The following is a 16,183-nucleotide window of genomic DNA, read 5'->3' as shown; positions in this document are numbered from 1 at the left end:
CTAGTCATGAACACCACGGGGAAGGCTACACAGAGGAAGTAGCATTTGAGCTGTGCTAGGAGAGGGCAAATTGAAGAGGAGCCAAAAGAGCAAACTTGCCTGACAAACAGATGTCCTGACCCAGGGTCGGTGCGGGTCACTGTCAGTAGCAGATTGACTGTAGTGATGGTTAATCAAGCTAAGGTGAGAAAACAGTGAATTATTCAGCCAAGTCCTTATTTATATTTACATTCGGATAAGGCTTCCTGACAGCCAGTGTTTTTTGGGTTTTTTGTTTGTTTCTTTTTTCCTTCTTCTTCTTTCTTCTTCTTCTTCTTCTTCTTCTTCTTCTTCTTCTTCTTCTTCTTCTTCTTCTTCTTCTTCTTCTTTTTTTAACATTTGGGGGCTTGGAGGATTAAATGGCGTGACACGAAGACCACACCCAGGAAGAGGGATTAGGAGGAGGGTCTGTGGCAGCCGTGACTGAAGCAAGAGCAGTAACAACAAGGAGCTTCGAGGTCTAGGGGAGCTGGTAGAAGGAATAATTGAGTGTATGGAATTGTGGACAAAACAATAAAAATGATAGTGATCAGCACCACCGAAAAGGGTGGAGGGAAGAACAGGCCAAGGAATCCACGTGACCTCCTAGAGAAGAAGCAGAAAAATGGAAGCAAACGTATAGTGTATCCAGGAACTGTGCTGGTCTCTTTGTTTCCCATTTATTCTTTACATCAAACCTATGAAGCCGAACATATTATCTTTTACCCTTAGGGAAAATAAGGCTTAAAATGATTATGGAAAATGACAAGATCATTCAGCTAATAAGTGGCAAAGGATTTGAATGCAGATTTATTTAAATTCATGGTCTCCTGTGCCTGTTTCTAGGATACCACGTAACTTAGAAATATCTGAAATTAACTTAGCTAAATATAATTCAGCCATTGATTCTTTCCTGCAGAACTCTTTATTTTTCAGAAAACTTACAGTGACCCTTATGGTTTTCATTCACTCATTTATTCATTTGTTTATTTATTTCATTTGATAAAGATTTAGTGTATTTGCTAATTGTAATGATATGGTCCACTGATTAGGACAAGGTTTCTAGTGCCAGATTGACCGGGTTTACTATCCTAGCTTTTGGTTTATCATCTTCACAATGGAAATGAAAACAACATAGTTCTTATGGGGCTATTATGAGAATTAAATGAGAAAATCCAAGCAAAGCATTTAGGAAAGCGTCTGTCATATAGAAAGCACCCAGTAATGTTAGCCGCTGTTATTATTAATACTATGCGCCAGGCATTCTGGGACACACTAAGAGCACAAATGTGAATGTGGCATGGCCCTTGCCTTTGAAGAATTTACACTCTCAAAGAAAAGACACATGTATATTGGCTAATTGTGCTTGTGCAAATGGATGATGCGGAAGAGAAGGGAGTTCTGGGTCATTTCAGGGAAAGGGGACAGCATGTAAGCTCCATGGAAGTATGAAGTCCTCCAAGAGTGGCTTAACTGGAGCATGAACAAGTGTGAGAATGGATTACAGCTGGTGCCAGGAGAGAAATGAGGCTGGGGCAGCTTTTGAAGGATTCACTCTGCTTGGCTATGGAGTTGCACTTTATTTTGATTGGATGTAGTAATAATGGAGGTTTCCAAACCAATTTTAAGGACGGAGGAAGGTAACCATCTGGACTCCACACTCGGGATCATAAGCTCGAACGAGAAGAGAATGGGATAGAGGGGAGTAATAGTTGAAGTAAGAGAAAAGAGAGTAAGAAGTGAAACAGTAAGCAGGGAGACTTGGGATCGTACCCCTGGGCATTTATGCCAGAGAAATGAAAACATATCTATACAAAAACAGAAATGCTCATAAATGCCCTAAGCAACTTTATTTGTAATAGCCAAAAACTTGGAATCAACAAAAATTCCATGCAGTAGGTAAACTGTTAAGCAAACTGGTACATCCATACCAGAGATTACTACTCAGCAATAAAAAACAATGAACTATTGATGCATGCAACAACTTGGATAGATCTCAAGGGCATTATGCTGAGAGGGGGGAAAAAGGGGCTATTTCAAAAGGCCACATAGTGTATGATTCAACTTATATAGCACTCTTGAAAGGATAAAAATCACAGGAATAAAGGACATAATAGTTTTTTTTTTTTTTAAAGATTTTATTTATTTATTTGACAGAGAGAGACACAGCGAGAGAGGGAACATAAGCCGGGGGAGCGGGAGAGGGAGAAGCAGGCTTCCTGCCGAGCAGGGAGCCCGATGCGGGGCTCGATCCCAGATCCCTGGGATCATGACCTGAGCCGAAGGCAGACGACTCAGCCGTCCTGGTGCCCCAAGGACATAACAGTTATTATTAGGGGTTGGGGAGGGTGAGGAAGAAGGAGTGTAGAATGAGGGAGATATTTGTAATGATAGGATAGTTTTATATCTATTGCAGTGGTGGTTATACATTTTGTACATGTAATAAAATGGCATAAAGCTATTTGCATACATTGTATCCATGTCAATTTACTTGTTTTGATATTGGACTATAATTACTTAAGAGGTAACCATGGGGGGGGACTAGGTGAAGGGTACATGGGATCTCACTATGCTATATCTTCACAACTTCCTGTGTATATATAATTACTTCAAAATAAACTGTTAAAAGCTTGTTTAAATATTAATAGAACATATTGCAATATGGCAAGCTATGGATTATTAACACTTTGTCCTTCAAAATTTACAGTATTTTCCTATTTCCTCAATATAGCCCTGTATTACTTCGAAAATGCATTAAATTTACTGAAAATAAGTCTGACTTATTTTTTGATGGCTTAAGGCTAAAAATAATTAACAGGCAGGATAAAATCCACAAATAGCAGACATTGAGATGCAACTTTTCTGCAAAATTGCATCTGAAAAGTCATCCAATCAGAGTGATTTCTAGAATTTTCTCACATTAGTAACTCTCTTCTTCCCTACCTGTTTAGTTACGAGGTAGTTAACCACATTTTCTCTTTTAAAAAAATAAACTAAGTCAATATTCCTGCATCTGCTATAAATGTAACTGTTAGCCTAGTTTCTCAAGCCACATTTCTCTTAAATTCCCTTAAGCCTTTGGTATTTTCAAATTAAACAGCCCTGAAACAAGAAGATATGTGATTCAGGTTTATATTAAATAGAAACCTACTAGTTTCCATACACTTCTACATCTTTTCTCTCCCACCCAAGCTCCTCTCCAGAGATAAAGCTGTCTTTCTTCAGTGATGTCACTCTCCAGGAAAATTTCCAAATTCTTCAACAAGCTTTATCATGCTCTTCAGGATTTGGTTCCACTTTCCTTTTCTATTTCATTTCCTGCCACTCTCACATCACCCATCTCAATCCAGGAAGGAAATTAACAGATTTTGATCATCTGCCCTTTGCTAGACACTCTCCCAGGAATTTCATACCTCTCTTGCTTTTGCAAATATTCTCCAGGAAGCCACCCCTACAGTCTTTTGAAATTCATCTTTCAAGATCAAACTCTCAGATGATACCTCTGTGATACCTGATAGTTTTTTACCTTTCTCCTCCCCCTCTTCTCCAAATTATTGAATTAAATCACTCCTTTCCTGTGTTCACACAGCATTTCACAAATAAATCTATCATAGCTCCTATGTCATTAAATTTTACACTGCTATGTCTCTAACTAAATTGTGACTCAGGGATAATATCTAAATATCTTTGTAGATTCAATACCTAATGTGATGTTTAAATATATACATGTTCAGTTAAATTAAATGAATGAAGCTAATATATTTAGTTTTTATAGTTAGAAATCCCTCCATTTCCAAAAAGCAGGATTGTAATGATCTCTTTGAATAGTAACTTGCTAACGATAGTTACATAGTTTTGTGCAGGCAAAGGAAAGAAATAAATAATTTCATTAGAGAGCACCCGCCATTTCTACCATTCTCTCTGTACTGACCTGGTGACAGACTTAGATTTCTTTTTTTTTGGCTCTCAGATCATCAATTTCCTGACCCCTGAGGAAAGGTAGGCTCTTTTTTTTTTTAATGTTTTTATTTTATTTTATTATGTTAATCACCATACATTACATCATTAGTTTTTGATGTAGTGTTCCATGATTCATTGTTTGCGTATAACACCCAGTGCTCCATTCAATACATGCCCTCTTTAATACCCATCACCAGGCTAACCCATCCCCCCACCCCCACCCTTCTAGAACCCTCAGTTTGTTTCTCAGAGTCCATAGTCTCTCATGGTTCATCTCCTGCTCTGATTCACCCCCTTCATTTTTCCCTTCCTACTATCTTCTTCTTCTTCTTTCTTTTCAACATATAATGTATTATTTGTTTCAGAGGTACAGGTCTGTGATTGAACAGTCTTACACAATTCACAGCGCTCACCATAGCACATACCCTCCCCAATGTCTAGACAGACTTAGATTTCTAAGTCCAGGGCTATTTCATAGTCTATTGTGTGGCACTAAGAAAAACAATTGCTCAATGTTTTTTTTTCTTTTCCAAATGTGAGCAAATGTGGATACAAAAGTCCTGTTATTGGTATGCTAAGGAAAAAGGAGTCTCCTCCAGTGATAGGATAGAATATGGATCTCTTTTTGCATATACTTGGAAAGAAATTTATCCCAAATTAGTTTATTCAGTGACTACATGAAGTCAATATTTGTTTAGTCCAACCTCAAACATTATGGTGACTGAATGCTTTAAACATAAAAATATGGTGGGAATTTGGGATCTCTTTGAATAGACCCAAGCTTATTTACAGCCCCAGGAAATGAAAGACCTCAGTTTTCACCACCAAAGACCAATCTGATTCTAAAGTTATTAATGACTATAACTGTACAACTGTGATTTCCTTCACAGCTCTTTTCACCTTATATATGAAAGAAGTAGGTTTTTGAAAATTGCATCACAACAAAGACTGATGGAACCAATGTTCATGATGTTATTACCCAGTGTTTACTCTGAAATTACCTTCAAAACTTCACATGCTCCGTATCACCATTGCCAATTTTAGCCTGGTTACCAGTAGAAAAAAAGTACATTCCATTTGCTAGGTATCTAAAAGCAATTAGCTACCTGTTGTTACCATTCAATCACAATGAACAAGTCCAAATGTCATTAGTTTTGTAGAAATTGCATATTTTTTTCCTTCAGAAATTGAGCTGTCTACCTCAATATTACCCACCCTAACTGTGTCATCATCTGTCATATGACATCATATCAAGCAGCAGAACAGAGTTATCATTGAAGGGGTATGAAATTAAGCTTGGGAATTATCTTTTCAGGGAGAACTCACTTTCAAAATTTTAATTAATGGCAAGTGCCAACTAGAAGGTTAGATGTGGACAAATATCTAATTTTGAAAAAGGGGTAAATTTTGTAAAATGTATTCAGTTCCTCAAGAATAAATCTATTGGATTTTTCTTACCAAACTGTAAGAGTTTCTGTCAACTATCTATTCAGAAGTAGCAGCTGACTCTGCTTCCCTCTAACTATCTCACACTGACTTCCGTCTAACTATCTCTGTCCCTCTGGGTCTGGAGAAGCAATTTTGGGAATGAACATGTGGCTGGTATATGTGTGCCAATGACATGGCAAAAATGAGCTGAAAAAGGTGTATTGACAAGCATTGCTTCATTTAGTGATGAGCAAATCTTATGAATATAAATGATTAAGGAGCATGACATTGGATGGTATTGTGTGTTTTGTCTGTTCTAAGAAAAATTAAACTTGGAATTTTCCAAGAAAGTTTGACATTAGTTGCAAACGGAACTTTAAATGTTTCCAAGAAACACTGCCGGCAATTATGGTTACCAATGCAGCTGAGGCATGAAATTAGAAGATATCTTTAAGTTTGGGGAGAGAATCAGGCTTCTCTTAATTCCTTTGGCTCTGATTTTCCCCTTTCAAAATTAGTCTAGTGATAAGATTAGAAGGAAGGGAGATTGATTATACCCACTGTTGACTTTTAATAATGTGAGCTGGCATTAGAAAGAAATAATTTTTTAAGAAATGAAGGCTCAGTTATTGTGGATTGTGGAACTATACTCGTGGGAAACATCATGTGAAATTACGATCTTTTTTCTATTAGGTTTTACCTTTAGAGAAACCTTATGGGTGTAAACATTTGATAGAGGCTTCTGCTCCCACTGCTATTGCATACAAGTCAAGATATAAACTAATGCTGGCAAAGTTGGTAATGACTAAATAGTTCAGATACACACACACACCATGAGGTCTGCAACCCCAGGGAAGCAGATTAGACAAACAAAACTGTAAAAACCAGCACTAGATAAGGAAAAATTTCAGTGGGTAAGACCATGGATTGGTATTGGACTGACATGGGTTAGACTTCCAGCTCTGACACTATTGGCTATGTGATCTTGAGAATTTAACTTGCAAACTTCTGTTTCTTCATCTACTTTCAATAACTGGATGAAATAATTAACTGTCTGTTATGATTATTAGTTGAATTTGGGGGTTTCAATGTATACCACAGGCAACTGAAAAAATATATCCTACTTCTTTATAGATCATTAATTCTTGATTTTATTTTTAGTATTGTGTTATAACAGTTTTGTGGCTATTAATGGACTTCATTTACAAATTTTTCTAAAGGGAAGAATAACTCTTATGTTTTCCTTTAAGAATGAATTAAATCCCTAATGAATTTCTTAACAAATCTAATTATTCATAATTTTGAATTGTCAGTTTTGTTGAGAATGAATGTTCTTCAACTCTAAGACAATTCACCCTATCTCATTTTTGGATGAATAAAACATTTTCAGGAAAATGTTTCTGAAAACAATATACAGAACATTATGTTCTAATAAGGCAGAAGTTGTACTGTGGTGCTGATCGTATGGCATGAAACCACAAAAGCAGAACTGGCTGTGCTAGATCATAGGCCTTTGGACTCTCGGGGCTCGTGGGAGTGGCATTCATGAACTGAGACATTGACTTAGGTAACTTTTAGGATTTAAGTAAGTGCACCATTGTTGGTGACAACTTGCCACCCCTGCAGCTGAACAAGCAGCAGTAATAATGACCACAGTAGCTATGACATTAACTACAATGTAATGAAGAGACAAAGAGAATGTGGTTTTCTCTCTTCAGAGATTCTTTTATCTCTCTCCCTTTTCCCCTGTCCCCTTCTCTCTCTCTCTTTCTCTCTCTTTCCCTACCTGTCATCTATCAATCATCTAATGTCTATCCAACTATTTACTCAGTGCATAATGGGGCAGACTCAAGATAAAAACTGGTATTGTCAAACTTGAAATATATATATATTTTAGTATAACTCTTTTTCCTTCCTTTTTACAATGTTGCCCAAACATTGTCATACTTTGTGGAAGGTAAAATACTGAATATGTGTTTTTCTTCCAGGAAAATGTAGGAAGCAATATTAAAATTATATCCAGAATTTTATTTTATAAAAAATGTTCTATAATACAGCGATAATTGCGTATCACAAAATTAAGCCTTTATTCAAAAGGAGGATGTAAATTTATTATCAAATACCTCATACTTATTTAAATAGCTTTGGCTATTCTTGTCATTCCTCATGCTTTATGGCTACTGGAATCTTTGTCTACTTACTGGATGGAGCTTTCAATGCGGGTAATAGTGAGGAAAGCAGCAAGATTTGCTGTGTAAGATGAGATGACAATCAATGCAAATAACCACCAAGCCCCCATCATCATTCGAGTAGCCAGAGTCGTGTATGGGACCTCTCCACCTGTGGAAAGAAGCAAATAGAATAAAAGAACATCAACAAGTATTTATTGAGAATCTGAGGTCATTCACAATCAATACCAAATTAACTTTTAAGTTAATTTTTAAGTACTGAAAAATCTTTTGACCTAACAACATCAGCGTGGATTTCCGTATTTTGGTTATGTTTATTACTTCATATTTAATTCCCTTTTATGATGCTATGTAAGACCCAGCCAAAAAGAAGCATGATACATATTTAGTATAACTTGTTTCAGTGATACTTCTTCTAACTTCTTGTTCAAACTTAGAATTAATTATCCTCTTATTATAACCACAGATAGCTACTTTATTTCCAAATGCTTCATTATTCAGTAGTTAGGTGATATTAATACTATTATGCCCATATTTAATATAACTTTTCAGATTTCTACTTCAATAAATAATACTGAAAATTATTTTTTGGTTAATTTCCCTAGAATCATAGGTTACTTTTATATATATGTATATATATTTATATATAACATATAATATATATAATTATTTTATATATATATCACATCTTCTTTATTCATCTATTGATGGACACTTGGGTTGCTTCTATATCTTGGCTATTGTAAATAATGCTGCAGTGAACATAGGGGTACATATACCTTTTTAAAATTAATTTTTAAAAATTCCAGTATAGTTAACATACAGTGTTATATTAGCTTCAGGTGTATGATCCAGTGATTCAACAATTCTTTTTTTTTTTTCTTTTTAAGATTTTATTTATTTGGCAGAGAGAGACACAGCAAGAGAGGGAACACAAGCAAAGGGAGTGGGAGAGGGAGAAGCAGGCTTTCTGCTGAGCAGAGAACCCGATGCGGGGCTCGATCTCAGGACCCTGGGATGATGACCTGAGCCGAAGGCAGATGCTTAACGACTGAGCCACTCAGGTGCCCCAGTGATTCAACAATTCTGTACATTACTCAGTGCTCATCATGATAAGTGTACTGTTAATCCCCTTCACCTATTTCACCCATTTCCCCACCCACCTCCCCTCTGGAAACCATCAGTTTGTTCTGTATAGTTAAGAGTTTGTTTCTTGGTTTGTCTCTCATTTTTTTTTCTTTTGCTTGTTTGTTTTGTTTCTTAAATTCTACATATGAGTGAAATCATATGGTATCTGTCTTTCTCTGATTGACTTATTTCACTTAGCATTATACTCTCTAGCTCCATCCATGTTGTTGCAAATGGCAAGACTTCATTCTTTTTTATGGCTGAGTAATATTCCATTATATATACCACCTCTTCTTTATCCATATATCAATGGACACATCAACAATTTCTTTAAATGTAAACAGATTAAATTTTCCAATTAAAAGACATGGAATAGATGAATGGATAAAAAAAAATCAAGATCCAACAATATGCTATCTACAAAGACTAACTTTAGTATTAAAGATACATATAATGAGACTGAAGGAAAAAAGAATATTTCAAGCAACATTGATAACAACAATAACAAAAAGCAGGGACAGCTACACTTATTTCAGACAAAATAGACTTTAAACTAAAAATGATAAAAAGAGACAAAGAAGGTCATTATGTAACGATAAGGGGGTCAACACAAAACAATTACAAATATTTATGTTCCCAGCACTGGAACAGTTAAATACATAAAGCAGAAACTAACAGAGTTAAAGAGAAATAAACAGTAATACAATAATAGGTGAGGACTTCAATATCTCTCTTAACAATGGATAGGTCATTCAGACAGAGAATCAATAAGGAAACAGTGAACTTGAAAAACACTGTTGACTAAATGGACCTAACAGAGATAACTAAACATTTTATCCAAACAGTAGCTACACATTCTTCTCAAGTGCACATGAAACATTTTCTACAATAGAGCATATATTAGAACACAAAACCAGTCTTAGAAAATTTAGGAAGATTAAAATTATACCAAGTATCTTCTCTGACCAAAATGGCATGAAACTAGAAATCAATAACAAGAGGAAACCTGGGAAGTCATGAACACATGGAAGTTAAGCAACACTCTCTTGAACAACCAATGAATTAAAGAAGAGATTAAAGGAGAAATAAAAGAGGTTTCTTGACACAAATGAAAGTGGAAATACAATATACCCCAGCTTGTGGAATACACCAAAAGCAGTTCTAAGAGGCAAGTTCATAGCCATAAACACCTATATTAAGGAGCAAGAAGAATCCCAAATAAACAACTTAGCTTTAGGCCATAAGAAAGTAGAAGAAGAAGAAACTGAGCCCAAAATTAGTAGAAGAAAGAAAAGAATAAGTATTAGAGCAGAAATAAATCAAATATATAACAGAAAAACAATTGAAAAGATTAACCAAACTAAAAGTTGATTCTTTAAAAAGATAAACTGAATTGACAAACCCTTAACTAGAATAAACAAGGAAAAAAAGAAAGAACCCAAATCAATATAACTATAAATAAAAAGGAGACATTATAACTGATACCAGAGTAATTCACAGGATCCTAAGAGGCTACTATGAACAACTATTCACCAATAAACTGGACAACCTAGAAGAAATGGAAAAATTCTGAGAAATGTGTATAATTTTCCAAGACTGAATCAGGAAGAAATACAAAATCTGAATACACCATTTACTAATAAGAAGATTGAATCAATAATAAAATATCTCCCAACAAAGTAGAGCCCAGGACCAGATTGCTTCACTGGTGAATTTTACCAAACATTTAAAGAATTAACAACAATCTTCAAACTCTTCCAAAAAAACAGAAGAGGAGGGAATCCTCTCAGACTTATTTTAGGAAGCCAGCTTTATCTTGCACCCAAACCAGGAAAGGACACCAATGGAAAGAAAAACCATAGGCCAATATCCCTGATGAATACAGATGCAAAAATTCTCAATAAAATCGTAGCAAACCAAATACAGCAGCACATTAAAAAGAATCATTCACCAAGAAAAGTGGAATTTATCCCTGGAATGTAAGGATGGTTCAACATATGCAAATCAACAAATGTGATACAAGACATTAATTAATTAATTAATTAATTTCATTAAGAATGAAAGGAAATAATCATATAATTATCTCAATAGATGCAGAAATGCATTTGAGAAAATTCAACATCTATTCATGATAAAAATTCAACACATTAAGCACAGAAGGAACATATCTCTTGGCACATATGACAAGCTTACAGCTAACATCATACTGAATGGTCAAAGGTAGAAGGCTTTTTCTCTGAAATTGGGAACAAGATAAAGGTGCCCACTCTCATTACTCCTTGTCAACATAATATTAGAAGTCCTAGCTAGAGCAATCAGGCAAGACAAAGAAATAAAAGGTATCAAAATTGGAAAGGTAGAAGAAAAATTGTCTCTATTTGCAGATGACATGATTTTGTATATAGAAAATCCTAAAGATTCAACCAAAAACTATTAGATCTAATCAATGACTTCAGTAAAGTTGCAGGACACAACATTAAAATATGAAAATCAGTAGCATTTCTATACATTAACAACAAATTTCCTAAAAAAGAAATAAATCAATTTCATTTACAACAGCCTCAAAAAGAGTAAAATATTTAGGAGTAAATTTAATTAAAGAGGTGAAAGAGATCTACTCTGAAAACTACAAGACACTGATGAAAGAAATCAAAGAAGACACAAAGAAATGGAAAGGTATCCTATGTTCATGGATTAGAATTAATATTGTTAAAATGTCAATACTATGAAAATCCATCTATAGATTCAATGCAATTTCTAGCAAGATTCTAATGGCATTTTTTAAAGAAGTAGGAATAGCACTTTTAAAATTTATATCGAACCACAAAAGACCCCAAATAGCCAAAGCAATCCTGAGAAAGAAGAACAAAGCAGGAGGCATCATACTTCCTGATTTCAAGCTGTACAATATAGCCACAGTCATCAAAACAGTGTGGTACTGGCATAAAAACAGACAAATAGACCAATGAACAGACTTGAGAGCCCAGAAATAAACCTATGCATGTACAGTCAACTAATATTTGACAAGGGAGCAAAAATACTCAATGGAAAAAAACATATTCTCTTCAATAAGTTGTGCTAGAATAATTGGATATTCACATGTAAAAGAATGAAATGACTAGGAGCGCCTGGGTGGCTCAGTCGGTTAAGCGTCTGCCTTCAGCTCAGGTCATGATCCCGGGGTCCTGGGATCAAGCTCTGCTTTGGGCTCCTTGCTCAGGGGGGAGCCTGCTTCTCCCTCTCCCTCTGCCTACAGCAGCTCCCCCTGCTTGTGCTCTCTTTCTCGCTATCTCTATCTCTCTCTGTCAAATAAATAAAATCTTAAAAAAAAAAAGAATGAAATGACTGTTTCTTATACCACTCACAAAAATTAACTTGAAATTGGTTAAAGACTTAAATGTAATACCTGAAACCATGAAACTCCTAGAAAAAACTTAGAAATAAAGCTCCTTGACATGGGTCTTGTTAATTTTTAGATATGACACCTAAAGCACAAGCACCAAAGTCAAAGATAAACAAGTGGGACTACATCAAACTAAAAAGCTTCTACATAGCAAAATCAACCATCAATAAAGTGGAACTTACAAAATGGAAAAAATATTTGTAAACCAATCATCTGATAAAGGTTCTTGTAAAAATATATAAAGAAGTCATACAACTTGATAACAAAAAAATAATTCAATTAATAACTGGGCAAAGGACCTGAAGAGACATTTCTCCAAAGATGTATGAAAGGCCAATAGGTACATGAAAAGATGCTCAACATCACTAGTCCTTAGGGAAACGCAAACGAAAACCACAATGAGATAATTACCTCATGTGTGTTAGAATGGCCATCATCAAAAAGGTAAGAGATAACAAATACTGGTGAGGATGTGGAGGAAAAGGAACCCTCCTGCACTGTTGGGGGAATTGCAAATTTGTGCAGCCACTATGGAAAACAGTATGGAGGCTCCTCAAATAATTAAAAATAAAATTATCATAAGATCCAGCAATACCATTTCAGGGAATATATCCAAAGGAAATGAAAACTACTAACTTGAAAAGATATCTACACCCCTAGGTTCACAGCAGTGTTATTTACAATAGCCAAGACATGGAAACAATCTAAGTGTCCATTAATGGATGGATGGTTAAGGAAGTTGTTTTATATATATATATATATATATATAAAATACCTACAATAGAATATTATTTATCCACAAAAAATGAGAAAATCCTACCATTTGCGACAACATGGATGGAATCTGAAGGCATTATGTTAAGTGAAATAAGTGAGATAGATAAAGACAAATACTATATGATCTCACTTATATGTGGAATATTAAAAAAAAAAACTCATATAAAAATACATCAGACTTGTGGTGACCAGAGGCACAGGGTGGCGGGAGGGGGAATTGGAAGAAGTTGGTCAAATGTACAAACTTCCAGTTATAAGGTAAATAAGTACTAGAGATATAATATACAACATAATAACTACAGCAAACACTAATGAATCATACAAAAACAAAGTTGAGAGTTCATCTTAAAAGATCTCATCACAAGAATGTTCTTTTTCTTGTATCTATATGAGAAGATGGATGTTAGCTAAACATACCGTGATAATCATTTCACAATATGTGTGAATCAATCCATCATGTTGTATGCTTTAAACTTATACAGTGATGTGTGTCAATTATTTTTCAATAAAACTAAAAAAAATGATCATTGGAATTCATTACATCAGCACTATAAAGTAGAGAAATCCTATAATCATTTGATAGATGCAGAAAAGGCACAGATAAAATTTAACATTAGTCTTTAAAAAAAACAACAAACCTAGAAATAATCCAGCAAACTAGAAATAAAAGAATTGTTCTTAGTTTCACAAAGAGAATTTTCAGGAAAACTGTAGCAAACATCATTCTTATTAATAAAATAAATATATATATTTTTAAAGATTTTATTTTTTTGAGAGAGAGGTAGAGAGAGAGCCAGAGACAGCACAAGCAGGGGGAGGGGCAGAGGCAGAGGGAGAAGCAGACTCCCCGCTGAGCAGGGAGCCCGATGCGGGGCTTAATCCCAGGACCCCAGGAGCATTACCTGAGCTGAAGGCAGACACTTAACGACTGAGCCACCCAGGTGCCCCAAAATAAATATTTTTTAGAGACTCTGTTAAAGGCTACAAGTTGTTACCACTTGTATTCAATTGAAGGTCCACAGTTACTGCAACAGCCAAACAACATCAACAACAATAAAAAAAAGAAAAAATACTTAAGAATTGGAAAAAAATGAAATAGAAGTTATGGATTGGAGCTGGTATGCATATGTATGTAGAAAGAATATAGGGTAAACTACTAAAATTAATGTTAGTTATCAGTTTACTATGGTACAGACTCAATATTCAAAACTCAATCAGATATGTATACCAGCAACAAAACCTTAAAACATGGAATTAAATATATATACCATTTGCAACAGCATTGAAAATACCTAGGAATGAAGATGTAAAAGACCTCTATGTGAATAAACTTTCTTGACTGAAGTATTAAATAAATGGATGAGTATATCATATTTATTGATCTAAAGACTCAATATTACAAAGATATAGTCTTTTCAAATTGATCCATAGATTAACTGAATTGCCAATCCAAAATCCCCAGGTTCTTTTTGTGAGAGAGACAGAGAGAGAATGAAATGCTGAATGTAAAATTTGTATGAAATTGCAAAAGGATAAAATTAGCCAAGACAATGTTCAAGAAAAAGAAAAAGCTGACTGTAGTCAGCTGCAGTCAGCCGGTCTAGCTGACTATAGCTGTATACAGTAATTAAGGCAGCGTGGTATTTATACAAGGATAGACCATATCAATGAAAATTATCCATGTATACATAGACACTTGATTTATGCCCAGCTGGTGCAGCAATATATAGAGAAAGGGAGATCTTTTCAGTAAGTACCACTAGGTCAATTTGGATATACATGTAAAAAATAGTAAAACTTTTCTCCTAATTTACAACATACACAGAAATCAATACCAAATGGCTTATATATAAATATATAAAATATCAACAGTAAAACTTCTGAAAATAAGATAAGAGAATGTATCTAATATATCCACAAGATCAGGTAGCAAAAAATTTCTTGAACAGAGTACAAAAGATTGATAGATTTGACTACAGTAATACTTTGTAGTTCAAAAGACACCACTGAGAGAGTGAACATAAGTCACAGTAGAAGATATTTCCCAAACACATATCTAACAAAAATAACTTCTTTAAATCTGTAAGAATAAAATAGACAATAATTAGAAAAATGGGCAAGAGTCTTCACAAAAGACAAATGGCAATCAAGGTGAAAACATGGCAACCTCATTAGTTATTAGGTTTATGCAAACTAAAAGAAAAATGGAATACTACTACAGAACCACCAGAATGATTAAAGTAAATAAATAGACAATATTAATTGTTGGCAAGGATGTGGAGTTACCAGAGTACTATTGGTGGGATTGTAAATTGATTCAATCATTTTGATAAACAATTTGGCAGCATCTCTGAAAACTACTACATGTTTTTCTTAAGACTCAGCAATTCCACTCTTTAGGTATATACGCCAAAGAGGAATATGTGTACCCAGAGAAAAGCACAGAAAAGGTTCATAGCAACATTATCCATAACAGCCTCAAACTGGAAACAGCCTAGACACTCTTTGAGAGTAGAATGCATAAATAAATTACGTTATATTCATACAATGGAATATTGTACAGAAATGAAAACAAACAGATTTCATTTAAATATAGCACCATGGATGGATTTCACAAACTAAGTGTTGAGTAAAAAACAAACAAAAGAACTGCATACTGTATGATAACTGTTCGAAAACAGGCAGCGAGAATGGGAAGGCTGGTAATCCTGTAAGTGGTTACCTTTGGGGATAAACAGTTAATGGTTGAGACAGGGCAATGGGGGCTGTGTCACTGGTGCTGTTCTATCTTTTTCTAGGTAGTAATTACACAGGTGTTCCATTGTTGGTGGTAATACATTGGGTTGCATATTTAAATTTTGTGTACTTTTATCTATGTAAATAATATTTCACAATTACATAAAACCAAGGAAAAGAAGAAAGGAGAGAGAAACAAAGACCACTTTTTCCCTTTTTTTCCTCCCTTTCTTTTTTTATCTCTGTCTCCACAATTTGAAAAAAAAAAAAAAGTATTTTCCTAGATTCAGGATGCTAGAAGAGACGGAAGACAAAAAATTATCTACTAAATCAAAAGCACAACCCATGGCTAAGGCAGAGCAGAATTTAGACTGGCAATTCCCAACAGTTCAGGGTGAGCAAAAGTCTGACTCTAAGGTTGGGTATTTTGATTTTGATAACTCCTGGTGAATCTGAAGTCTCCCAATATCACTCTGTAGAAGCATGTGGAATTAGTATTTTGCAGAGTGACCCCTCTACTATAGGGAAAAATCTTAACACAGAT

General features: G+C 34.8%; 1 protein-coding gene across 2 annotated transcripts in view; it reads right to left on the bottom strand.

Moving 5' to 3' along the window:
• GRID2 (glutamate ionotropic receptor delta type subunit 2) overlaps window positions 1-16,183 on the bottom strand; it is a 1,423,646-nt gene that overhangs the window by 248,563 nt on the left and 1,158,900 nt on the right. For both annotated transcript variants that reach the window (XM_078068970.1, XM_078068969.1), the window contains exon 12: window positions 7,608-7,746. In XM_078068970.1, coding sequence (XP_077925096.1) covers window positions 7,608-7,746 — 139 coding nt within the window. The remainder of the gene's footprint in view (window positions 1-7,607; window positions 7,747-16,183) is intronic.

This window comes from Halichoerus grypus, chromosome 3 (genome assembly GCF_964656455.1).
Source record: "Halichoerus grypus chromosome 3, mHalGry1.hap1.1, whole genome shotgun sequence".
Classification (NCBI taxonomy): Eukaryota; Metazoa; Chordata; class Mammalia; order Carnivora; family Phocidae; genus Halichoerus; species Halichoerus grypus.
The sequence above is the reverse complement of the archived record's forward strand: the minus strand, read 5'-3'. Positions and strand labels throughout refer to the sequence as shown.